The sequence below is a fragment of the Zeus faber genome, assembly GCF_960531495.2.
Source record: "Zeus faber genome assembly, chromosome: 13".
NCBI classification, from domain to species: domain Eukaryota; kingdom Metazoa; phylum Chordata; class Actinopteri; order Zeiformes; family Zeidae; genus Zeus; species Zeus faber.
In genome coordinates, this window is record NC_137198.1 from 4,800,132 (window position 1) to 4,827,112 (window position 26,981).

Sequence of the window (26,981 nt, forward strand, 5' to 3'; positions counted from 1 at the left end):
ATAACTAACAGGCAGGTGGTTGACCTGTCACTCGATATTTTAACATATTATCTGGGAATGGGAATCAAAGACGGAGTTTTCTAAAAATCGTTTATTAGTTCACACAACGGAACAGTGCCTCAACATGACAACAGTAAATTAAAGCAGAACGTGTCCGACACGTCGGCGGTAAAATACAATTCTGGCTTTCTGCCTCCAATACAACAAAAACAAAACCCAAAAAAAAAAAAAAAAAAAAAAAAAAAAAAAAATACATCATGCAGTAAAGCTCGATCGAACGCGTCCTTGAACAGAGCTCCAAGCTCCTTGGCCATGGAATGGAGGGGGCTGGGGTACAGTCTCGTGGGTGGGAGATCAGGGGCCGAGGAGGCATCGTCCACGGACGAACAAGGAAGGAAACTCTGGCCCTCTGCTTTTTCGGGAGTTGTGCTCTTCTATTTCACCAGGCCGATCTTCTTGGCCTCCGTTTCATATATTAACAGCCTCCACATTTTGACAATGAAGACTTCCGCTTCTTCATCTAGAACCTGCGGGCCCACACATCGGTTGTTATTCGCTTCCTTGAATTTAACAGGCAATTAAATCAATGTAGTAATTATCATTGTCTTTATTTGTAAAGCACTTGGAACAATGTGGGCGACAAGAGGTAAAAAGCACCAATTATTAAAACATCACGATAATTTATGCGTTTTAATGAAAAACCAATAAAATGACTAAATCACAATTATTTAATAATAATAAATAGTATTAAATGAAAAGATAAAATAAATCCAAACAGTGTGAGACAGGACAATGTCAGACATTACAACATAATAAAATATTAAGAACATTAACAGTAGGAGTAGAGGTACGCTCCAAGAATGCATTTATAAATGACACTGCTATTTGCAAAAATATCCTGCATGTAACATGAAATTCCACGTCCTTTAGTGCAGTTTTAACAGCTTTGTTATAAGGAGAATTTTATTACGTAGACCTATGAAACGTTTTTTTCAAGCCATATCTCCCTAATGCTGGGATCAGACTACACAAATTCAGCCAGATTTTGACATGATTTTGTCGGCGGCGACAATTTCCAGCATCAGGCCCGAATATGAACGTCGGGAACGACAAATGGGCGATGGGCTCTGACAGAATCGAACATCAACTATGTCACGACACCCCAACGAAAAGTCTGGCATGTCCGATTTTATTTTATTCCCCTGGCAAGTTTGACAACTACGACGGCAACAATACCCCTCCTTTCTGGGCGTTTCCTCGAGTGCGTACCATGACATACCATGAGTCCAGAGGGAACATGTTAATTTGTGACCTGAAGTTCTCTTACAAGGATAGACAGCCCATACTGTCCTCTTGGTGACACCCAGGGACGGCTCCACAATCGTTTCTTTTCGGAACAAAAGACCGACCGCGTCACACGTAGCGCTTCGATAGACATGGCTGACAAATTCTTAATCCTCCCCCCCGACGACCTATGAACTCGCACAAGGTCGCATGATTGGTCGGGGTCATACGTGTAGTGTTGTCAGTCTCCCGGCCAAGACACGGCAAGAACTTATGGCACTATGAAACCCCTCATGTGACACGGTGCCCATCGCCAAACACAAAAATATTGTGTAGTCTGATCCCGGCAAAAAGGCCACGTCGGGTTTTGCAATTCATTTCAGCGATTCTGCTGTAATGGAGACACTTTCCCACCTCAGGATGGTTGAGCCCAGTGTGGAGTTCAGACTGGGACACAGCTATTTTTATTCACAAGCACATTTAATCGTATGAGGGTTCGTCCTGACAGAGCTTGATGTGGGGATGGGATGGTTTGAGCCGCCACAAACTGACCTGGATCTAGGTGACTGGGTCAGAGTGGCTGCATACCTGTTGCTCGGTGGTTGGGCTAACGAGCAACAGGTTAAAACCCCCATCCTCACACACACTCGGGACAGGAGACAAGTGTCATGACATGTTCTATCTGCTCCTGACTTGTTCCACCTAGCCTACACTCTACAATAAAGCAGTGTCTACGACCCATCGTCTTCTGTGTCTCTGTGCTGGAGGCCTCTGAAAACGCCACTTGGTGGCGAAACTGCCACAGCGTTGTAAAGTTATACCAACTCTGAACTCTGGAAAGACGAAAGGGACTCCAAGCAGGGCTCTTCAGTTTCACTGGGAAATAAGAGAAGAACCTCCATCCCCATTTTTTCTCCTTTAAGTTACCACTCCCTAACCCTTGAAACACTTGTCAACTTAATTTAGGCTTAGCGGTTTGTTTAGCCGCCGCAATGAAGCTGAACCTCCTCGTTATTATCCAAAAAGGGCTCATGTGTCCATGAGTATTGAGACTCAGAGTCTCTGCCTTGTCCTGTACTTTCAACCGTGTTCAAACCGTATTTTAAGCACAGTTTAAAACTACCTGAGCACAGCAGAGATGATCAATCGGGAAATATAGATTTCCTTATCGGACATAACTATAATACAATGTGTCACGTGTTGAAGCTTTAACAGTTCGACAACGTTTGAGTTCAGTTCCTGGTTTGGTTCATTCAAGCGGTCAGGATGACAGTAGACCAACAATGTGAATTAATGACGATTTATATTTAAGCAGGTTCCACTCACCATAGCAACATCATCCAGAATCCCCTGGGGCGTGCTGTGCGCCATCACCTAAGGAATTAAAAATAAAAAAAGTTATCAGAGAGCTCAGGGTCCTGTTGTGTAACTGTATTGGAGCCCACGTGGATCCACCGAGCGCAGGAAAAACCAACACCCACCTTGGAGCAGACGAAATCCACCAGAGTGGCTTCCTCCTCGCCAATATATTCAATAATCTTCTTATTGATCCACGGCCTGATTCTGCGATCCATCAGTATCTGCAGAAAGGTGAATGTAAACACGGCGTGTGATTTTCACATTTTGATTCATTTACAAAACCAGCACGGCATAAAAGCAGCACGCCAATCCCTCAAAACGAAATCCTCAAACAAAATCAAGGTACTCACTGTGTCCACCATGGACCAGTCCAGCGGGTAGGAGAACAGCTCGGGTCGGGCCGTGGGGATCTTCTCGATGAGGCTCTTGATGTGCTTTCGTTTCTCCTCCGTGTTGACGCTTCCTTTGGCGCCCGTGAGCTCGGCGCCATCCAGGCCCAGACTCTTGTCGTCGTCGCCGTAGTCCAGCGGCACCAGCTTGCGCTTGCGCGGCTGCTCGTCCGCCTCCTCCTCGTCGAACTTGTTGAAAACGCTCTCCACCGTCGCCAGCTTCTTTCGCTTGGCGGCGTTGGGCTGACTGGGACTGTTGGTGGCACCTGGAGGGAAGAAAAATAAACATTATTTCAGCAATGTATTGTAACCCACCTCACGGATTGTGACAACTCACTGAATGTTAAATAATCTATAACCCACTTGTTGTGTTTGGCTTGTAAAGCTCAGGAAAGTGACTCGTTTAATCTCTATGGAAAAGGATGAAGCAGCTTACGAGCCGAAAAAGCCAGTATTAAATACCGCCGTCGGATGCCGTTTTTGTGAACCGTTTGTTTTAAAGAAGGTTTAAGTTCAACTTTTCAAATTTTTGGTGAGCAGACAACCCACAAAAGATAAGAGAAACGAAGCAACACGGATCGACCACCTCCCCCGTCTCGGTCTTTCTTATCCGTTGTTACAATGATATAATAAGCCAATAGTTTGGGGGAAAACCAACAGCAATGCATTAAGCTCCTATATGCATGCTGTATATAAAAATGGCCTATCCCATATATACATCACTCTATTCCCTTCTGTTTTGTACCCCCACTTTGTATTATCTTTGTGAGTCTTGTTTTATTTTTATTATATTTTATTAGTATTATTCTATTCAATAACTGTATTCGGTTTTAGGAATCAGTTAGTTGCTAGGTAGGAGTTAGTTTAGCTATTATGTTCGGTGTAGTAACTATTGTGCATAATCTCCGGGTGCATTGCAACGACATTTCACTGCCTATATGTATGAAAGTATGTCTATGTATGTCACGAATTAGCCTCTTTAATCTTGAAATGTGTAATCAATACAAATTTGATGTCTGATGTATGACACTCCATGTTCATGTTGGCAGTTACATTGAACATCTATGCGAGAAAACAACAAAACTAAATCTGTTTGAAATGAAGCGTGTTATTCCCACTCACCGAGCTTAAGGCTGAGGCCAATCTTGGGCCGGTGTTCCTCAGGAGGCTGGATTTCGGGGGAGTTCTCGCCCGGAATGATGATGCCGCAGGGCGACTCGTTGCCGGGCGTGTTGGGCGTGGCGTTGCCGCTGGCCGAAGACACGGAGGGAGCGCTGGTGATGGGCCGCAGCGTGGGCTTCAGGCTGGGCTTGCTCTCCTGGGAGTCCTCGCCGTCCTGGTAGTCCTCCTCCTCACCTTCCTCCACATCGTCTTCCTCGGAGTGGGGCGGGGGGGCGCGGGGCGCGGGCTCCGCTGGCTTCCCCGAGCTCCTCCTCTCCCGCTCCCTCTCCCTGTCCCTGTCACTGTCTCGGTGGCGCTCCCGCTCGCGCTCGCGCTCACGTTCCCGCTCGCGCTCCCGCTCACGTTCCCGCTCGCGCTCCCGCTCACGTTCCCGCTCACGTTCCCGCTCACGGTCGCGATCGCGCTCTCGTTCCCGCTCCTTGTGGGACTTCTCCGGGGGAACCTCCTCCTCGGGCTCCAGCTTCAGGGGAGGCTGCCGCCGGCGCTCGGCCTCCTCTTCCATCTGACCAAACACAAAGGATGTTTAAAAGCAGAGACGGACACTATATGCATGCGTCAGAGTTTTTTTTTTCCAACAGAACTTTAGCATAAGGACTTGGGTTTCTCTCTACAGGTGAGTACAAGGTAAGTATTATGGTTAAGGGGTAGGCTTACGGCTTAATAGCATCAGAAATGTTGACTCCGATGCAGAACAACACATTTTAACAAACAGAATTATATGGATAAATAAAAGCAGACAAAATGTTTATGTTAAAATTAAGTCCTCAAAAAAAGAAATCTAAATCAGGAGCCTAATATTTGTCAAACCAAATTTAATTATTAAGGACTTGACAGCCTGACACGAAAACACTATGGTAGTGTGGCGTTCCACAATTGTACTCGTTAGGTTCCAGAGTATACATCATCTCTGTACATTTGAAAAAGACAGATGTAGGACAAGATGGCAGAGAGCTGCCTTGTAAGCCTTTCAAAACAACAGAGCGAGACCCTGACTCGCAGTGGGAGCACTGACCCTCTGCAGCTCGGCATCGGGGTCCGGGTGTCCCTCAGCGAGGAGCCTCTGTCGGATCTCCTCCAACTCCTCCTTCTCCCTCTTGCGGTCCCGCTCGTCCAGCTCCGTCTCCTTCTCTCTGTCGCGGAGCCGCTTCTGCAGAGCGCTGCCCCTGGTGGCCGGATGGAGAGAGGGAAAACAAATTGACTCAGAATAAAGTCAACTGGTGACCAGACAGCTGTCTTCACTTGAGGCAGTATCATTTTAGGGACAGATTCAAGACAAATGAGTGACATAGGTGGGGGGTATTATATGAATATGTATTTTAAAAAAGGAACTTCTATTTTTTTATATTCAAAGATGGATGCAAAAAATATTGATAAGTAAACAAAACCTGTACCTGTAGTACTTTGGATCATCTCTATCGTCATCGTAATCTTCAAGGAACTCTTTCAGTCTTTTGGCCTCTTTCATCTGTAATAAAAAATGGCTTCAGTACGAGTATATTTTATGGCCGCAGTCTAGTCAAATATTCACAATGTGGTGATTATTTAATAATTGTGACAGCTCTACGCCGGATGTGTATTTTCTCTTTTTACCGTTTCACGTCTCCGCTCGTCCTCTCGCTCAGCTTCTTTGCTGTAGTCGCGTCCCTTCTTCCTCTCACGGATCTCCCAGTTTTTCAGGCGCTGTAGAACACGTGAAATACCAAATTAAAAACCAAACCAATTAAAGGACCAGTGTGGAACATCAGTGGCATCTAGGGGCGAGGTTGTGGATTTCCACCAACTGAACCTCGAGCCAGAGTTTGGTTTGTTCTTTCTGGGCTCCTGTAGAAACATGGCAGACTCCGCCATATTCATTTTAATCGGTCACAAGTGTCAATAAAAGTATCAACAATTAAAACATAAGAGTGGGAGGAGGGGACGCCACCTGCTGGTAAGCGGCCTCCTTGTCACGCAGCCTCCTCTCCAGCCTTCGGCGCTCGTACACGTCCTCCTCATCTTCCTCGCGGTCTCGTTTCTTATCGTCTCTGGTCCTCTCTCTGCAGGAGCGCCGAACAAATTTTATATTTCACCAACAGATGAACAACAGTGTTGATTTATCCGTTTAGATTTGATTTATCGCCTTTGAAAATAGGTCCGCTCACCGGTGATGAAGGGCATGTTTTATTTGTTTCTCTGTTTGATTAGGGTTTTTTCTCGATGGCTTAAGTTGAGATTTAACCTATGAATTAGATGCCAAATTCTTGCTGTGTGTAAAATGTTGCGTTGCTCGAAGAAGAATATCTTTTATAAGTTAAGCTTTAACTTAACTTTAATTTGTTGACAAACATTCTGGGGAAAAATAAATCTGCGTAAAGTCCAGACTGTTGTGGTTGTGGTTAGATTCACTAGATCGGACCAACAAAACTCTTTACTCCGGAGTTCCTTCAATCGACAGCATGACATTTCAGACCGCATTAAAACAGTTTTTCAGTATCAAAGTGTTTCCTCCTTTGCCTCACCCACCTCGACCGGCTGCGGTCCTCGCTGACGTCGCGGCTCCGGTCCCTTTCGCGCTCCCTCTCTCGCTCCTTGGTCCTCTCTCTCTCCCGCTCCCGCTCTCGGTCGCGGTCGCGGTCCCGGTCGCGGTCCCTCTCGCGCTCCTTGTCCCGCTCCCTCTCGCGCTCGCGCTCCTTCTCCTTCTCGCGGTCGCGGCGCTCCCTCTCCCGCTCCCTCTCCTTGTCGCGCTCCCTCCTCTCCTTCTCCAGCTCCAGGCGCTCCTTCTCCTTCTTGCCCTTCTCCTCCTCCAGCTTCTGCAGGGGCCCAACAGGAAGAAGACAAGGACAAGGCGTCACGCCGCTGAAAACGCTCAGAAACAGAATTTGAGCAGAGTGGAAGGGGGGTTGGGTGGGGGGGGGAGGCTAACAACACATAAACTTGTTGAATGTGCAGAATAAAAACACAACCAGATAAAGAGAAGTGAAATACGGTCCCTGGGCCAGCCATGCTCACATACTGATGGAACTCAGTGTCTGGACGAGGGCAGCCAGTGGACGAAGAGCGGCCCAAGAAAAATGTCGCTGGTCGTTGGTCATTGTTGGTTTCTCCACGGAGGAGGGACCTGGTGTTTGAGCAGTTTGTAAGAAGGAAGCTGCTCAATGCACGCTACATCTACCACTACTGCTAACACCTTTTGTTGGAAGACGGGTAATTAGTTCTAATAGGAGCAGTTTATCTTGTCTGTAATACACTGGAAGAGGGGAAAAAAAGGCATTTACACCAGCCAGAAGATTAAAAAATAAAATAAAAAGCAGTTACGTTTATGGTCTGGCTGCTGGATCTAGAAGTTAAAACCCTCGCTTGTCGGAGGTTCTATCCCTTTGAAAAAAGGTAATTTTGGCAGCTAACAGGGTAAAAGTCTGGTGGGGATTTACGGTGCACTCCAACCTGTGGATATAAAACATTAATATTCTGTCACGGCACCAGTATTCACTGCCACCATTAAGAACACTCACACACACGCACGCACACACGCACAAGTATTGAACGCATTTGCCCAAATAGTAAACAGGACAAGTCATCCTCTGCCGTCACCACGGTGATCTGAGATTATACTCTGATGTAATATGTTGCCGTCCTGATAAAAACTCTGCTGTGGGCAAATATTTACCCATCAGGTTTCATGTCCATCAACTCGCTGATAAATAGGCACTAAAGAGGAAAATAGAACAGACGCGGCGGCTACTTTATAAAATAAAAACTGTTTGACCGTGCAACCGTTCAGTAAGTTAAGCAAGCACTAAAATAAAAAGATTTTATGCCGAGTTTGTCAAATTGCTCAGCAAGTAGAGGAGGGCGGTTAGGGGCTTCACTAGATTCACTAGAACCATATAAATGTAAAATTAGGTACGGATGTCATTTCCATGAGCTTTTTTAGGTCAACGGGGCTCAGATCATCCTGACTCTATACTTAGGCCAGATCAAACCAGGATATTATGGTGCTGATCTTAAGGGCGCCAAGTGGATTACAGCAAGCAGGAGCTTAACATGGCAGAGGGCCCTGCTAAGTGAATTATATAATCAGGGCCAATGTGCTTTATAAAGGCCAGATTCGGGGAACGAGTGCAAGCTCCGATGGAAGCACTTTTACACGGTGGCAGAACGAGACAGACAGACAGCGTCCGCTCTGCCAGGACGTGGAGCTGCAGATTACAGGGCGGCTACCGATACTGTTGTTGTTTTTAAAACGGGCACTTAAACTGTTTCCTCGCGTGTATTCCAAGTCTCTTGGATGTCGATTAAATTTAATTCGGAGACACTAATGTCTGAATAAACCAAAAATATATATATATACGGATTTGAAATCAAATTTGTAGGCAAGAGACCGTAACGGCATGAAAAGGATTCTACTCTAGAAAGGCCTTTTGCCACCTTTACATTCTGAAAAAGAGCGATAGCTTGTTCTGTTTTACTCGTCATTAAATCGACTAATTCCACCTTAACACCCCCCCGAAACAGCGTTCAGTGCATTCAGGGTCTGAAGCGTTTTTCTAAATAGGCCTCCTCATGAGTCGGCTGCAGAGATTTGTCACAAGCTTGATGGATCCTTTTCAGACTAGTGTTGTGGAACTTACAGGTGATGAACTACGGTTTCAGCGCTTCTCTCCCCCTACATCCTACTGGCTACTTCTGGGAGGAAAAGCAGGGCAAACGTGAAGACAACAGTCCAAGACAAATGTCCCGCAACCAAGCATTATTCTCTATGCACATTTCATCCACATGAACATCAGAAGCAACCGGTTTTCACATCTGCGCTCATGGCAACCTCTGAAACCGTATTTTTTCTGTATTGCACAAAAGGACATTTTAGTAATGATAGAAGCAGTCTTACCCACAGGTTGTCTTCTGGTCTCTATTTGGCCTCGGGAACCCAAACAAAACAACGTAAAACTCGAGAGTTAGAGCCCACATTTCCACTGTCTCCTATTTCCTCCACCCGGAGCGGTTAATGTACTCGCTTGCAGCGACTGGAAACCATATTAACGTGATAATCTGTGCTCTGATCGCATAACCTTCATTTTGATGTGATGGAATGTGGCTCTAACACCTCGTAAGTGAAGGACACAAACAAAGGCAGGAAAGAAATAAAGAGGTGAAGGGATTCAAAACTAGAGAACATAATACACTCCTACGGTAATATTTTTAAAGAACTAGCCAATAACGTGTATTATCCTTTCTAATGTGCCTGGTCGATGTGGTTCAATGAGGTGACATTAATTTATCCCCCCCCCCAATTTAGGACACGTTCCTTACCCACCTGGTACTTGAAATTAACACACAATATAATGTGATTCTACCGTGGCTTATGAGCTGGTCGTCAGTCTGATTTTGTCTGTCCTCACTTACCTCTTTCTAAAATTCTCTCCCACAACGGAAAACAACACAGAATTTGTCACCAGATTCGGTGATGTGCTTCAGCCAAATTCACCCCAAATATTTGTTTCTCGGCCATCAGATCAATACTTCCTTCCACACCATATTCATTTAAGTGATACCACCAGACACACAGGTGGAAGGAGTGGGGACATTTTTTTTTTTTTACACTGAATAAATAAATAAATAGATAGATAAAAGATGGAGGGACAGAAGAAGAAAAGGCCAGACAGAGAGGGAAGGAAAGGCCTCACCTCAGAGAGTCTTCAGATCGCAGAGTGCTGTGGGTGGGCGCTCCCTGCTTCAGCAGAGCTACAGGCTGCAGTTTACACCACTGCAGCGGTTAGAGCACTATTCAGTCTCTCAGTGTGTGTGTGTGTGTGTGTGTGTGTGTGAGAACGGTTATTCCTCAAAAACACAAATTCTCATTTGAGGACCCGCAAAGGTTCGCTGAGCTCCGTCAAGGCCAATTCTGACGCGTCTTTTGCGTCATACGGACAAAGGATAAGTGTTAAGACCATTTAGGGCTTTGTTCAAAATTTCAAGTAATTCCAACAACATTGATATTCTGAATTCAGAATGTGGGGAGATGCAATTTCCCCGGAAGCCCGTTGCTCCTTTGCAAGCCCTGCAGAAGGGAGCGCCCGAGATATGTAAATAAGAAATGAAAGCTCATACTTACATCCTATCCTCGCAACCTTTTCCAAAGCTCTGAGATTCATCTTGCTTTAGTCACCAAATGAACTCTACCATATTGGTGGGGTTTAATCAATAGATTAGCTTAAAAAAAAGGGAATTTTACATTACGTCCATGCACTTAGTGTGACGAATGTAGCTAGTGCTGCGGTGAAACTTTCCTTGTCAGATGAGTATTAAGCGTAGTGAATAATCTGAATGTTTTTGACTTTGTTTGCATACAGCCATCAATTTTGAGGTTCTAAAAAGAAAAGATACATTTTTGGATGGATACCAATCCTTCTCTTTGTATAGAACACTAATCCATATATGAATAGGCAATGTTTCAAGAAAATCTTTTGACATTTACTGAGAATAGTGTATGAGGGAAATGACATTCCATATGTATAGCTTTTAACTGCGGCTCCCACGGCTGCCGGGGATGTGGAATCTACGACAATGTGAAGTATGTTTTTTTGTTCTCCAAAACCTAGCGTAGAAGAAAGGCAGAGAAGTTTGAAAAGACTACCTTGTGCGTGTCACGGAATTTACTGATCTCTCTGGAAATCAGGTCTCTCTTGTCGTCCTCCATCTCGATGGCGTTGATGTCCTCCTGAAAACACAAAGAGAACATCAGGGCTGAAGGACATATTTATATTCTCCGCGATGTGAAAATGAAGATATCGACATCGCAAACTGATGAGATGACGACTTTCTACGTTTTCATAGACAAGGAATTTGTAGTGGTGAGGATCGGGGCTGACGTCTGAATGTTGAGCTGGCTGGGACTGTGATATACATTTAGTTTGATACTGTGACTAAATGTACTTATTGTAAGTTGTTTTGGACAAAAGCATCTCCTGCAAGATGTCATAATATATAAATGAAAAATAAATAAAAATAAATTGCTAAATATACACAGCCATAAAACTACAGAACACAAATAGTCAAATCTATAAAAATGTGTAAAAATATTCTCTTCACAGGACAAATTATTGGTATTGGGATTATATGTATGAATTATTACTATGTACTAACTAAATTGTTACAGAGTCTACGGTGATATAACCAGTGTTTTTTCTAAATATTTAACGGAAGCCGACCACAGAGATGAGAGTTGCTTAAAAAAACAAAAGTGGTTTGAATTAAACACAGAGGAGTAAAGGGATTATATATCTGTTGTGTGGAGACGCTTTAGAAAGAGAGCCCACGCCTCCTCCGTACCTCCTCTTTTTTCTCCTTCCTCTTTTTGTTGCGAGGGTGTCCGTCCGAGTCCTGCGAGGGGGCATTGAGCTCGCTGGCGTACTCTCTGATCAGGCCGTCGATCGCCCCCTTTACCACTTGGTCGCGCCGCTGCGTCTCCTCGTCAAGCACCTCGTCGTCGTCCTCGTCCTTGGTGCCGCTGCCGGCTCCCTATCGGGGGGGGGGGGGGGCACGAGGGAAATAAAGTTCAATTCACACCCAGCTTTTCGGGAAGCTGAGATCATCTCGCCGTGTGGGGGGGGAGGAGGAGAACGCACCCCGTTGGTGCTCTTCTTCTTGGCCTTCCACTCGTCGAGTTGGGCCTTCGTCTTGGCATCCACCTTGACCAGCAGCTTCTTGTCACCTAGCAACAGCTCGTGCAGCAGCCGAAGCGCCCGCAGGGTTGACTCGGGCTCCTTGTACTCGCAGAAGCCGAAAGCTTCGAGCGAGAGAAAGGGCACAACGTTAGAACGCCGAGGGGCAACCTCTTTAGCATCCTCCCGGACACTCCATCTCCACTAGGATCTTCTCAACATGCTCAGAGCTGAGCTGCTTTCCTCTGGTGCTGGCTTTCTATCCTATTCTATCCTTTGTTTATCTTACAAGATGATGAAGGAGACATTTTTTATGTTTTCTTTTTTTTTTTTTTTTTTTTACCTTGAAGTTTCCCAGAAGCCCCCTGGACCCTCTTCCAGCTGAGAACAATACCACATTTCTGCAGAAAGACCCAGATGAAAATGATTATCAGATCTGATATTAGAGCGCAAATTAAAATAAAAAGGTTTAGAAACTGTCCTTGAACGTCTGGTCTGCCTGGTAGCAGCAGAGTGTGGACTCTCACCGCTAGCAGCTGTCTGACCAACATGTCCGAGGCCTTCTCAGAGATGTTTCCCACGAACACGGTGGTGGTGGGTCCGCCACTGCTCTCCTCCGCCTCCTTGGCTCGCAACACACCCAGATCTTTCTTTGGGAGCGTCGGCTTCTGTGCCATGGAGACTGTGGTCGGTACGAGGACCTGAGGAAAGGTAGAGGATACCCTGAGTATAAGCGAGAACACAATGTAGATCGATTTTAAAAAGACTAAAGTTAAGATGGAATTAAATTGCACTTCATTGATCGCCTCGGGGAAAATGTGGGATTTACAGCAGCCTAAGTGCACAATCATCAGCACTAAGAAGACGACGGAATCATCAGCACATCATAGAGACGCTAATTCTACACTGTGTGTGTGTGTGTGTGTGTGTGTATATATATACACATACACCACATATATATATACACATACACCACATATATATATATATATATATATATATATATATATATATATATATATATATATATATATATATATATATATATACATACATACATACATACACACACACACATATATTTTTAAGCCTGCTTTAAATAGTTTTTCGACATCCCAAGGCTACCGCTGCACTCTTCACCGCTTGCGAGTACCTGGTTTCACAATATGATGTACTTTAAAGGAGCCTGCGTTATCTAACAAATGTAAACATATCCTCGTTTCTCAATGAATCACAGTTAATGGAATACCAGAACTGAACAGATGCGTGCAAAGAAACATTCCCTGGACTCTTGGCAAAAACCCGGCTAAATAAACAGTTATGCATTAGAGTGATCCACAGACGTAGGAGGATGGTGTGTAACTCACGGGGGGTGTGGCCATGATGCCCATGTGGACTGGAATCATCGGGGTTCCTGAAAGAGGAAAAGCTAAAAGATTTGACAAAAATACTGTTACATTTTTTCAATGTCCAATACAAAACACAACATGACTTTGTTTTGATTGTTGTTCACAACAAACAAGTGATTTAAAAGGGCTTTCCTAAAACACGTTCCAAAATTATGACTTTGTTGTTGAGGATGTTGTGCCTTGTCAGACTTGTGAAAAGCGTTGTCAATGGCCTCAATTTCCTGAGCATTGGACTAAATGTTTTGTTCGGGGCGATAATAAAATAATAAAAATGTCCAGCTCTCATCTTCCTTCAATATTTTACTTAAAAAAAAAAAATTCCGGTAAACATGGAAGTTCTGGATCCACAGACTATTGGGTGAGAAAATGTAACATGACGCGTGTAACAAATCAGTGAATGAATCAATAATTGATGATAATAATAATAATAATAATAATAATTATAAATATAGCTGCAGGCAGCAATACACGGGGGTCCAGTTTAGTCGCGTGAGACACGTATTACAGGTTTCTGAGGTTCCCGAGTCTGCGCCCTGTTATTATATGTGGGGACGTTTAGAGCGGGCCGAGGGACTCTCTCCTACCGCGGACTCTTTCTTTAATCGCTCTCCGTTTGCAGGGATGGGCCCGCGCACGTCTCGGGTTGGGAGGAGCGAAAGTTCGAGTTCAAGTTAACATTTAAGGAAGACCCGCCTCGTCAGCTACAGGGGGCCTCATCCCCGTTGTGTGCTTCCGACCGGGGAGAGAGCAGAGGAAGCATCGGCGCTCCTGCTGTAAGATTAGACGCTTGGTGTCATATGGTTGTCTCTCTGCTGTACGGTTGGCTGTTTGTGTCACATGGTTGTTTCTCTGCCGTACGATTGGCTGTTTGAAGCGACGTATTTACGGTGGTTAACGAAGGTAGTCGAATTTACGCAATTTAAGTGGTGACTTCATTCCTTGGATTAAATTTAGGGCTGAACGACTAATCTAATTCACACTGACACCGCAATTTAATAGAACGTAATTGTTAAATTGCAAAGCCTTAATTTTTTTTTACGTTTTAAAAAGCTTTTTTTCCAATGTTACACAATGTGACCAATAGCACTGAGGGAGCGGAGAGGCTGCGATCCATGTCCCTCACTGACGGTACCGAGATGTGCGCGCAAGCGGTGGGTGCCCGCGGTCGGCGCGCCAGAACATTTTTTTTATTTGACGTCTCCTTATAGAAAGAAAGAGTGTGTAACAGGGACACTTTCTCCATGACTCTCTTACCCCCCACCCACCTATAGTGATAGTTTTAACAGAACCTCCACGCTCGCCCGGTGAGGGTGGGTGCTCTGGCCCAGGCCGTGGTGCGCTGTGGGTGCTGCTAGCGGAGCCCGGAACACCTGCAGAGTCCGGACTGGGCCTCTTCCAGAACATGCTGTCTGTTTGTATTTTTTTACCTTTTTTTTTTATGTAATGAGCATAAAGCTGTCCCCGATTTATACAGAAGATGAAATAATTTTTTTTTTTTTTTTTTTTTAAATCGCATACTAAATCGCAATTGCAATATTGGTCTAAAAAAAATCTGAATTCCATTATTTTCCCCAAATCGTTCAGCCCTAATTCAAGTTTCGATAGGCTACGTTTCCATGAAATACGAAAAACATTGCCGTATTTCTGTGCCTAATTACAATTTCAAGGGTTTTATTTTTCCGTCGCGTTCCTGGTACATGAACACTCACTCGTACAGTTGAGTGGACTCAACGTGGTCATGTGTTTCTGTGGATTCATGTTTGTCTTTTTTTTTCTTTTTTTATGAATCCAGCAATGTAATGGGGACCAAAGAGATTAAATATCAATCTAACAGATCCACGGACATATACCAGGTAACAAGGTACATAAACATATAAACACAGACACGCGCCTAGTTTGTAATCTCTAACCACTACAGCGCGATGGAGTCTATGCCACACAGTGGACACAGTGCCAATGTACATTCTGAATCGGAACCTGCACATTTATAGTAAATAGTATGATGACATCATAAAGCGTCTTACTGGAAACGTCATCTTATTCCATTGGTATTCGAACGTTGACGCGTCGGTGACGCACGAACGCCTGGATACTCAGGGTCAAATTAGGTTGGTTTTTCACTCATTTCTGCTACGTATGTGTGCTCTCAATTTGGATCAAACTTGAACCACCAGATGTTTGCAACGTAGTGGCTTCAAACTCGATGAACCGTGTTCGTCAATCTGCTAATAATATAAAGCTGCAGACAGCATTGCACAGGGTCCAGGTTTTCCAAGTTCTCGTGAAATACAGCATCACTTCCTATCGAGGCCGAATTTCAATTTTCCGAGTTCCCATAAAACGCATCATTACTTCCTACCTACACAAGTTACAATTTTCCGAGTTCCCTTGGAACACAGCATCGGCTCCCTCTCGTCTCAATCCGGCACAAATCCTGAGTGATGCAACCGATACACACCAATGGAGTCTAGACCGCAGAGCACGCAACCCCGGAGCCACAACCTCCACATTTATAACACATTGGATGACGGTGTCACAAAGCGCCACCCTCTACCAACCCAGCCGACCCCGCCCCACCCTGCCAACCCGGTGAGTTGGTTCGGCTACTTCCGGTAGATTGCCGACGGTTTTTCACTAATTCTTGCTCCAAATACGGAGAGGCATCGATCAAACTTGGGCAACAAAATGCCTGAACCGCCCCGAATCCAACGACACTTCATTCTGTTCGTGGGTTCGGCAGTTGCTGTGCGCCAGACACTTTCAGGTGGAAAAATGCCTGTGAGAAAAATAAATAAATACCTATAAAATAAAAACCTGAACAAATAAACAATATATCACAGGGTTTCCAAAATGTATGATCCCACTGTGACTGAAATGTTTCTTATTTGATTCAATGACCACTCAGGCGTGAGTACTCAGTACAAAGCTGTAGTGGTGCATCACTAAATTAATTACACCAAGAAGCACAATGAGATCACTCAGCCTTGCTTATAGCGGAAAGCGCACAGTTGTGAATTATAGGTTTTGTTGCAGTGTGATTATCTAAAGCACACTGAGATTCAACCATAAGACAAATCATTTTTAGGTGTGGGTGAGAGTAGCTATGGTATCGGTTAGTGTTTCTCAATGTGTGGTCCGGGGATCCCCCAGGGCAGTCCTTCAAGAGGTTCCAGGTGATTCCCAGCAAAATTATTAAGAGTTTAACTTTGCCGTTATGTCATTCACAAGACTGTTTTTAATCACAATTTTGCTGTTATCTCTCTACCTACAGTATATACGGGAAATAATACCCAACACCAAATTCCATGCCGTTTACGATCCCAGATACGACTGTAGATCCTATCAAATGGGGTCCATGGCCTGGCGCAGATTAAGTTAAGGGTCCTCCACTAGTAGACGCCATTATAGGAATGGTCTCAAAGTTGTCATGTTTTTGTTTAACAGAAGTTTCAAGGGCAGACCAGAATACACCTTTCCACCTCGAGGAACCAGGATTCGCTCCCTAGCTGTGAAACTCGGGCAGCGCTCTACCTGGTGGCACGGCCGGGGGGAAGCCTGCATACTGCGGAGGGGGGATCCTGGGGGGCAGCTGCGGGATGCGGTTCAGGTGAGGAGGGTATGACATCTTGGAATGAGGCGACCTGCAACAGGAAGAGGAGCTGGTCGTCACATAACCAAGAAACACAGCTTCAGTTATCGATTAACATAAATGCACATTCTGTCAAATCGGCACGCTCGTCTGGCAGGAAGATTGTGTAATACATTCCTGTGTCTTATTGACACATCCGTTTGTTATTATTTTTTTACGTTTGGTCTACATTGCCGACTTGTTTCTATGGTTAGGTTTGTAGTATATTGAAAATTATAATTATAATCAAAACTGATTCGTTTTGATGCGCGCTGCCGTACAATGCAGTCTAGCTATCCACTATGAACTCCATTAAGTGTGAACTCTATGGAGTAAGAACTCTATCCATCGATCTACAACGAACTACATCTATTTATACATCTATTAATCCACCTATTTATTTATTTATCCATCCATCCATCTATCCATCTATCCATCCATCCATCTAGTTTAATGGCTGAAACCCGGCACCACGTTAACGTTAGCCACCTTAGCTAGCGCTAGCACCGGAGTGACTATTCTTCGGCCTTTTCCAACTGTCTTTATCTCCAGCCCCGACGCGGCGCTCGACTCACCCGGGACAAGGTACAACGCGGAGCCGGCGGCGAATATTATTAGAGATCGTTCAAGTGCGGGTCCATTAAACGCGCGCAACGGGAGGAGAGGGAGGGAAGAAAAAAAAAAAACCAAAACACCACCACGGCTCGAGAGCGACGTCCGTCCCCTGCGCGTTAGCCGACGCGGACTAGCCACCGCCAGAGCTAATCTTCCCGCGGTGCATTGTGGGAGCGGGGGGGGGGGGGGGGGGGGCGTCGCCGCTAGGTGGCGACAGAGGGTCACGGGCCGCGGCCGCAGCCGGTGCTTGAAGTCAGGAGCCGTTTGGGAGTTGACGCTTCCAGTGTTTATTGTGGGAAATAAACACTGGAACACAGGTCGTTCGGCCCTAATTCAACTTTCGTTAGGTTACGTTTCCGTGAAATACCAAAAACATTGCCGTATTTCTGTGCCCAATTACAATTTCAAGGGTTTTATTTTTCCGTCGCGTTCCTGGTACACGAACACTCATCGTACGGTTGAGTGGAGTCAACGTGGTCATGGGTGGATTCATGTTTGTCTTTTTTTTTTTTTTTATATTCGAAGTTGGTGCAAAATCACATTGATTGTTATGGTCAAATTCAGTCACAAAGCGTTTTTTTAAATGCAATACAATCAAATAATAATAATAATAATAATAATCTATGTTTATGTTTATAACATAGATATGTTCATATATATATTTATATATAAATATGCTTCTTAGTACTTATTATATGTTGTATGTAAATATGTTGTATGTAGATTTGGAGCCGCAACAAAAGTAATTTCCCCCTGGGATTATTAAAGTATTTCTGATTCAGATTCAGAATAATAAACTCCCACTGATTGGTCAGTAAACATAGTTTAGTAAACATAGTTGACCGTAGAATAAAAATAAACAAACAAATAAATAGATAGAAAAAATAGGTCTGTGCGGTTGTTTTTGGCGCTGGTCGTGAAATGCAATGACCTTTATTTTGGGGGATCGCGTGGACAGGACCGGGTGTCAACAGGAGCTCGCGCCACAACAGGGTGTTATTCCCACGGACCCCCCCCCCCCCCCCCCCCCCAGCTATTGGTCCGAACGGAGGTGTGTCGCCCACGGAACGCGCCGTCCTCGTTAAATATTCATTTCAGCGCTTTCTTTTGTCGGTTTTATTTCCCAGGCAGCGGTGGGAATACCCTCGCCCGGCCGCGATTGGTTCTTTTTAATTTTATTTTATATATACATATCTTTTGTGTGTATTTTGCCTCGTATTCAGTCAAATGGGAGAGGGAGGGAGAGCGAGGAGGGGGGGGACGGGGGGAGACGGAGGGGGCCACCGCTCGGGCTGTTTCATCATCTCATGAATATTAATCGGACGCGGAGCTTAAGAGCAGCCTCCCACGGAGAAGCGCCACCCAGTCTGGAGCGCCCATCCATCACGGCGCAGCGGCCCGGCGCGTCTCTCCCCTCTCTCTCTCTCTCTCTCTCTCTCTCTCCCCCCTCGCTCTCTCTCTCTCTCTCTCTCTCTCTCTCTCTCACATTGAAACATCCGTTCGTGTTTAGTTCCGTTGGATTGGACCATTTATTTGGGACGAGATGGCTCTGAGAGGATCTTTGTTCCGTCTCCTCAAAAATCAACTCGGCCACAGCCGCCAACAAAGCAGGGCTCAGTCCGTGGCGGTCCTGGGAGCCCCCTTCTCCAGGGGACAGGTGAGGAACACTTTTTACCCTTTTAAAAGGATTTGAAAGAAATGAACTTTATATTTCATTTTATTTGATTTAAGGAACTGTTTCATCTTGACGGGATGGAGATCACCCCGCGTTTTCTAACTCGCGGCTGTGTTTTATAATAATAATAATAATAGTCCATATTCACGGTGTTAACTGGTGATCTCGACCCACAGAAAAGGAGAGGGGTGGAACACGGACCCAAAGTGATCCGGGATGCGGGTCTGGTCGAGCGGCTGTCCCAATTAGGTGAGTCCGGGGCGGGAGCGCTGTTATGTAACAGTGAGGGGGGGGGGGGGACCGGTCCCTCCTCCCCCGCGCAGGATCCCCCTCCTCCCCCTGTCCGCGTGGCCCTGGATCCCCCATCCGCTTCCGTGTGATGGTCTTTATTCGTGATCGTGTTATTGTTGTTGTTGTTGTTGTTGTGGTTGTGGTTGTGGTTGTTGTTGTTGTTGTTGTTGTTGCGGCGGCGCCCGGGCCGCACGTGCGCCGGACCCGGCCCGGAGCCGCGTGCTCTGCCGCGGCGCGCCGGGACGAGTCGTCCGCGGCGAACGAACCGTTAAAAATAAATAAATAAAGAAAGAAATAAAAGACTCGGGAGTCTGGAGTCCCCCCCCACCCCCCCCCCCCCCGGCACCCCAGCGGATCTGCGGAGCCGCAGACGAAAAACACGGTGAGAGAGAGAGAGAGAGAGAGAGAGGGAGACGTCTCTTGTCAAAATACACGTTTTTTTTTTTTTTAGGGGAGAATCGGGCGAAAGTATTTTACTTTTTTTCCTGTCATACACCACGTGCGTGATTCTGCCCAAATAAATACGGGCGACATCACCTGCTCATTCTTGGGGAGGACTCCGTTCGCAAGAAGGGATGTCCTCCGCCGCTCACCGGCGAATTACACCGACATCCGAACCATGAACCCGGATCGCGCGGCTCCTTTTCTCTCGTCCCTCGGGGCGACACGGGAAGAACGGCTCCTTTTCGGCGCCACGGAGCGGGTTCGATCGTTTTCCACCCGCCGACGTCACCGCGCGACACGACGACGAGAGGCCGGAACCGCGCGTGGACAATGGGGCCATAAACCCCCCCCACCTCCCCCCGAAAACGAGGGCTTCGCCGCGGGGTGGAGAAGGAAGGAGCACCGCTCGATGGGAGGGACGTGGCTGGAAGATTCCACCTCCCGTGACAGGGTGGAAAAGTCCACAGCATCCGGCCACTGAAACGATCGTGATACAACTGTCAACTCACGTCCTCACACCCGGGGATTTATTCACTATCATAGTAAAGTAAATCAAAGTAAATATGTAAATTGCGACGGTAATAATGTATTCAGAGCAGTAATAACTCCAATTATAATTACAATACAAAAACAGTATAATGGCATAACAATCTAATAATAATATTCTCACGCAGCCCTAAAAATAACAGTTTGACCATGACCAGGGCGCGTTGAAGTCATTTCTGCCAGGTAATCCATCCCCACACGCACGCACGCACACGCACACACACATGTCCCAGTTAGGATTTGAGTCACCAACTTATTCTTAGATGGTACCGTTGGCACTTGCGTGCTGTACAGTAATTACGTAACATTTTATCAGAATTTTCTTTTTCTTCCTCCAAATTCTTTTTTTGCCCTACATTTTTTGACATCCTCCTATTCATTTTTAAACTGAATTTTAATTTTTGTCCTTCCTTTGTTTTTTTCCCCCCACCCTGTGCTGTCAGCGTGCAGGGCATACAACACAAAAGTATTTGTTCCGTGGCGTCTAGGACACAGTTGGTCCGCAAGTGGAGTTCAACTTCTCAACCTGCAATGCAACTCTTTATTCATTCTTTCATTCCAGAACTGCTGCCATAACTTGTTATTTACTTATTTTAATTTTCACGTTTTTTTTTTTTCATTTTGGCACATTCAGTGGGCTTATTCCAGCGTCGCCGCATGCAGGACTTTTTGGACGGTGTCACGTTGGTTCCTCTGGGTTCAGCAGCGTAACCCTGCACCGCCGGCATGTCTCGCGTTGCCCGACGAGCCCCAGATCTGGGCCGACGCGGGCGGATCACATTATTTATTTATGCCGGGTTCTCTGCCTTCAAACCAGTGGAGACATGCGTGGGGCTGAAGCCCGGGTGTTTCATGGGAGGAAAGAGCTTGTTGTACCACTTCGAGTTTGTACCGATAATGATCCAGCCCCATCCACCCATCCATTCATTTATCCATCCCTCCACCCATTCATCAGCAGCAGGTGCATATTACTCACTGTAGGTTTTTGCACTTCCAGTGCAGGAAGTCTGTGTTGTTGTGTGGGGCCACACGGTAAATCCCTGGAACAACATTTTTCGCAATATATAATAAACATAATGATAAATAATAAATATAAGCCTAAAAATGAACCCAAAAACAGACCTTAAAAAATAAACAAGAAAAAAATGGTCCACTGGCTCTTGGTACATTGTACAAAATAAACCTAATAATAAACTATAAAAATAAACTGGAAAAAATAAACAATAAACTTAAACATGAACCAGGAGAACAGAATACATTTTTCCATGTACAATTAACATAAATATTAACAATAAACAATAAAATAAACTAAAAATAAACGAGATAAATAAACCTACAAATGAAATATACATGTAGGAGTCTCTGCCCACTGGAGACTGCTGACATGGCCTCCATCGCGCCCATGTAACTTGTGAAGTTTACGTGACATAAAGGAAGTGCCCTGGTCGCTCAGGATTTCCTTCGGAATCCGGGAGACGGCCTGAAACAGCGCCTGCGCCGCACTTTTGGCCGTAGTACTGCGCAATGGCACCGCCTCGGGGTACCGGCGTTGCATGCCGAGTCTTTCGAAAGGGACCCTGACCAGGGGGAGGAGCCTCAACGGCCTGGGGTCCCAGCGAATCCCACGGGGGTCCTGGGGTCAGAAGCGGGTCTGGTCCTCTGGCCGGCTTCCGGTTAGCGGCAGCGGCCGGTCACGCCGTGCTCCCGGCAGCTGGGCGGCCATGGGAAGGAAGCCATGCTGCCGTCTGCAGCCGCGGCATAAATGCGCCCCTTGGTCCGCCACAATACAGTAAGCAATACACAATAAACCTAATGTTAAATGATAAATACAAACCTGAAAATGAACCAAAACAACAACAATAAACCAGAAAAATAAAGATGAACAATGAGAATTTGGCACATATGCAATAGATCTAAAAAATTGTGAATGTTATTCTTTCATCCTACTAGCGTATTACTGTTATATTCCTCATTTTTCCCAGATTACCAGGTGCACGACTTTGGGGACCTGAGCTTCCAGATCCTTGAGCAGGACGAGCCCTTCATGCAGGTCCGCAACCCCCGCACCGTGGGCAGGGCCAGCCAGCTGCTGGCAGGGGCCGTGAGCGGGGCCGTGGGGGCCGGCCACACCACCGTCATGCTGGGCGGAGACCACAGGTAGCAGAGGGCGGGGGTCCGAACGCGATCCTTAAAGGTGGAGGGCCTGTCGAACACAGGCAGTTTCCCTCCGGGGGATGACGAAAGCCTCTCTCTCTCTCTCTCTCTTCTCTCTCTCTCTCTCTCTCTCTCTCTCTCTCTCTCTCTCTCTCTTCTCTCTCTCTCTCTCTCCTCTCTCTCTCTCTCTCTCTCTCTCTCTCTCTCTCTCTCTCCTCTTCTCTCTCTCTCTCTCTCTCTCTCTCTCTCTCTCTCCTGCGTTCAGCCTTGGCCATCGGGTCGGTGCAGGGCCACGCCCAGCAGTGTCCCGACCTGTGTCTGATTTGGGTGGATGCCCACGCCGACATCAACACGCCCACATCGTCGCCCTCTGGGAACCTCCACGGCCAGTCGGTGGCGTTCATGGTCAAAGAGCTGCAGGACAAGGTGCGGCAAGTCACATCACTGATACATTTTTTGCGCATGATTCCGATACACACATGATTCTAAATAGTAAACAGGGGATGAAATGTGATGATTAAAATGTGAATCAGGGAAACGTATTGTTTGACATTTTGACCATATTTACTTACATTCTCGACTTCAAACCATCCAGATGCCAACCATCCCAGGATTCTCCTGGTTGAAGCCGTTCCTCTCCTCCAGGGACCTCGTATACATCGGCCTGAGAGATGTGGACCCTGGCGAACAGTAAGTCCCCATAACCATTACTTTTTTTTTTAACGGTTTAATCCATTAGTCAATTGCCAGTCGATTATTCGATTCATCTGTTCCCTAAAAGAATAAGGTAGTAAGGTACGAAACTGTGGCGAATCCTCAGCCGAGGTTTTCCGAACCCAGGAGGTGCGAGGCAAGCGTTCACATTTTGGTAAAAGAGAGCAATTTTTTATTTGTTTTTTTCCCGATCGATTATTCGATTAATCGTTTCACTCATGGTCAATATTCGATAGTTTTACATCTCGTTTCATAGCTGAATAGAAAGCTTGTGTGTCAAGCTGTATCAGTATCTTCTTTGCGACTCTTCCCACTCTTGTTTTCCACATTTCCCGACGAGGATATACTGTGTACACTGTGTACTTGTTTTTTCTTTCAGCTACATCCTGAAGAACCTGGGGATTCAGTATTTCAGCATGAGGGACATTGACAGAATGGGCATCCAGCGGGTCATGGAGGTGACTCTGGACCACCTTTTGGCAAGGTCTATTTCTGTTATCTATTTCCTTATTTATTTTTGTCATTTGTCTCGCACCTCGACTTGATCAAATTGAAAGTCGATTGCCTGTGGACTTGTTGCCAAATCCTGCGCTAATGCGGTTTATTGAAAGAAATAGAGGCAAAACAAATAGTTAATACTTGTCTTTTTGCTCATGATACTATGACAATATAACCCATAAAACAAAGTGTTGAGTCATTCGGGTGCCTGTGTTTTGTTTGAACAGGAAACAGAGGCCGATCCACTTAAGCTTTGACATCGATGCCTTCGACCCGTCGCTGGCCCCGTCCACCGGGACGCCGGTGAACGGGGGTCTGACGTACAGGGAGGGGATCTACCTCACCGAGGAGATCCACAACACAGGTGCGTGTGGAAGGAAGAGCTCGGCCTGAATATCCCAAACACCTCTAATGCAGCAGAACCAGTTCTCACTTTACAATTTAAATCTGTGTCCTGTCACAAGGCAACAGGATGATACACCGATCAGCCACAACATTAAAAGCACCACTAATAACACTAATGAGGGGATGGTAAGCTCAGGCGGTAGAGCTGGTGGTCTAGTGATCTAAAGGTTGCTGGTTCGATCCCAGGCTCCTCCTGCTAGCATGCTGTAGTGTCCTTGAGCAAGACACTTAACCCTAATTGCTCCTGATGGCTGCGTCCGTCGGTGTTTGAACAATTGTAAGTCGCTTTGGATAAAAGCGTCTGCTAAATGACTAAATGTAAATGTAAATGTAATACAGTGTAGCTCCCCCTCCAGATGATCAATGTTCACTTCATCTGTCAGTGGTTTTCATGTTGTGGCTGATGGGTGTGTATGTGTGTGTGTGTATTTTGACATTTTCCCAGGAATGCAAGGTTCTCGTCACAGCGCGTGGAAAAAACAGACACAGCAAACCGTAACCTCAGAAGGAATGAGGATAGCATAAGATGATAGGAAAAAAATACCCGGAAATTCAGGTGTCACGGCAGCAGAAAGAAGCGAAGGGAAAGAAAGGGACAACAAGCATGATTAAAAATGAGATAAAAATAAGATATGTACATGTAGCTGTCAACAACTGATTCGGTCAACAGCCAAATCAACCAATGTCAATCAAAAAACAGGATAAGTCACAAAAACGCGTCGTCTACAAAAGGACTCGAGGTATATTGGCAGCAAGTCTGACGAACCTGAACCCAAATTTACAGGGTTTTAGGGTCTATTTATGGTTCTTTACCTGTGTGTGTGTGTGTGTGTGTGTGTGTGTGTGTGTGTGTGTGTGTGCGCGGCTGCGTCCCCAGGCCTGCTGTCCGCCATGGACCTGGTGGAGGTGAACCCCGTCCTGGGCGGCGGGCGCCAGGCGGTGGAGGCCACGGCGGCGCTGGCGGTGGACGTGATCGCGTCCTCGCTGGGACAGACGCGGGAGGGCGCGCACGTGACCGTGCACGAGATGCCGGCCGCCAAGGAGGACACGGAGCAGCTCTGCCTCTAGGGGAGGGACCGGCGCCGCGGACTTTACGCACGGCTGCCCGCAGAGCATTCCGGGATACTGACACGCCCACCACTCAGCGAGGACTGAACAGAGGAGGTGGAGATGGCGCGACAGTAACGGACATTTTAATGTTGTCCTCGTTGAGCTGTTTTGTGTTCTTTTCTTTTCCTCCTCTTTCTTTCAGCGTTGGTGTTTCTCGGTCCAAACTCAGTTACGAAAACCATGTTAAAAATAAAAAAATAAAAAAGGGGGGGGGGGGGGGGGTTGTTGAGGTTGGAGAAGTTCTCTCCGCTGCTGAGGCGAAAGGCTTCACCGGGCGCGACGCCGAAATCTGTGCTTTTAATATTGATGCTAAGTTATTCTTGTTTTAGTTCAGGGTTTCCAAGTTCTGAAAATAGCGAGCCTGCCTGAGAGGTATGACGAGTCGTATCGTAAACCGTGTCCACGGACAAAAAAAACAAAACAAAAAAAACAAAAAACACAGGAGGATGTGGCTGTGCCAGTTGAACGTAGTGTTGTGGTGTTTGCACTTTTTCGAAACCAGCTTTAGTTATTGCATTCTGACTAGATTGATCTTTTCTATTTTGGTAGTATTTACTAAAACTGTTATTCGTGTTGAGCGTTTGGTTTGTTTCAAGGCTCCCGTTGGAACGCCGGCAGAGAAAAATCATTGTTCCGTTAAAATATATTGAAAACAACAACAAAAAAAAACAACTAAATCACAATTTGCCTTGGATGCGACCACTGAATGAGCCATGTCCTGAAGCAGGCGGGTAGTTTGAAAAAAAATAAAATAATCTATTGTTAACGAGTAAATAGATTTTATTCTGGATGTGACCACTGAATGACTAACGTCTTTGAAATAAAGATTTATCAAAGACTCGCAAAGGCTCGTTGGTCTGCCTCGACCGGATCTGCTCCGGATCAGCTGCTGTCGTCATCCTCACCCGGTGCCCTGCGGAGCACATGAGGGAGCCGGAGGGAGGGGCAGGGCACTGCGCGCCATCTTCCAGATCAAGACCAAGCACTTCGCACAAAGACGTCTGAAGTATTTGATAACGATTGAAAATGTGATGTTTGGTCAAATGTACATCAGACAGACAGACAGACAGACACACACACACACACACACACAGCGGGAGGAGGCAAACTTGGTGTTGTTTTGAGATTGCTCCGCACCCTCCCAAGGCACGTCACCAAGCGATCAGTGGACGCTAGGACCCAACCTCGCACGCACATTACTCTGGGTTCTATTAACATTCAGACGAGAACCAGTGGCCATGACGGCGGATGTTGAGGGCACGTTTCATCGAGTCGAAGCATAAAAATAATAATAATAATAATAATAATCTTGCTGAAGACAGAATGACAGTTCACCGTTTTTTCGCGCATCATCCTCTGCCAGTTGTGCCAGCTACGCGCCGAGAAGGACCGCCGGAGACAACGTTCAAAATGACTTACCAGAGGCCGGCTCAGCCATCACGGACGACTTCTACGCCGACGACGGTTTTGAAGTCCGTGTCCGCTGCGTCTGAAGTGGAGGCACTCTGCGGTGAGTCGGTGAACTTGCGTCAAAGGGGCGGTTTTTAAGCCGACCAAACGGACCAGCAATGACAAATTACTATCAAACTCAATCCCCGAGAAGGAAATAGCGACAGAAGCTAAAGACATGGCTTCGGA

At 46.1% G+C, this 26,981-nt stretch overlaps 2 protein-coding genes across 5 annotated transcripts; one reads left to right on the forward strand and one right to left on the reverse strand.

Moving 5' to 3' along the window:
- Window positions 1-94: 94 nt before the first annotated feature.
- On the reverse strand, window positions 95-20,032 carry rbm25a (RNA binding motif protein 25a). Of its 4 annotated transcripts, none has more exons than XM_080012634.1 (18): window positions 20,010-20,032; window positions 16,795-16,904; window positions 13,222-13,268; window positions 12,382-12,555; window positions 12,198-12,255; window positions 11,819-11,979; window positions 11,523-11,711; window positions 10,828-10,911; window positions 6,717-7,003; window positions 6,139-6,250; window positions 5,805-5,894; window positions 5,606-5,679; window positions 5,227-5,377; window positions 4,155-4,716; window positions 2,994-3,298; window positions 2,766-2,864; window positions 2,611-2,658; window positions 95-527 (listed from the first exon to the last, which is right to left on the reverse strand). In XM_080012634.1, exons 1-18 carry the CDS (start codon window positions 20,015-20,017, stop codon window positions 435-437), a joined length of 2,652 nt encoding a protein of 883 aa, XP_079868760.1. In that variant the 5' UTR covers window positions 20,018-20,032; the 3' UTR covers window positions 95-434. The 4 variants fall into 4 exon arrangements, with proteins under 4 accessions (XP_079868760.1, XP_079868759.1, XP_079868762.1 ...); XM_080012633.1 differs by having other exon boundaries at window positions 13,222-13,283; XM_080012636.1 differs by lacking the exon at window positions 20,010-20,032 and adding an exon at window positions 17,467-17,616.
- Window positions 18,882-26,174, forward strand: arg2 (arginase 2). Its single transcript, XM_080012637.1, is given in 9 exon segments — window positions 18,882-19,163; window positions 19,358-19,430; window positions 22,445-22,619; window positions 22,882-22,888; window positions 22,890-23,042; window positions 23,212-23,306; window positions 23,710-23,814; window positions 24,056-24,192; window positions 25,111-26,174. Coding segments are annotated over 9 exon segments (1,050 nt in total). The 5' UTR covers window positions 18,882-19,049; the 3' UTR covers window positions 25,302-26,174.
- Window positions 26,175-26,981: the final 807 nt, after the last annotated feature.

Bases quoted from the DNA above. Each gene is read 5' to 3' on its own strand.
- rbm25a (XM_080012633.1), bottom strand. The intron at 5,895-6,138 runs GTGGCGTCCCCT...CGTGTTCTACAG, and splicing joins AGGAGGCCGCTTACCAGCAG to CGCCTGAAAAACTGGGAGAT. The intron at 528-2,610 runs GTGAGTGGAACC...GTGGGCCCGCAG, and splicing joins TTCTGGATGATGTTGCTATG to GTTCTAGATGAAGAAGCGGA.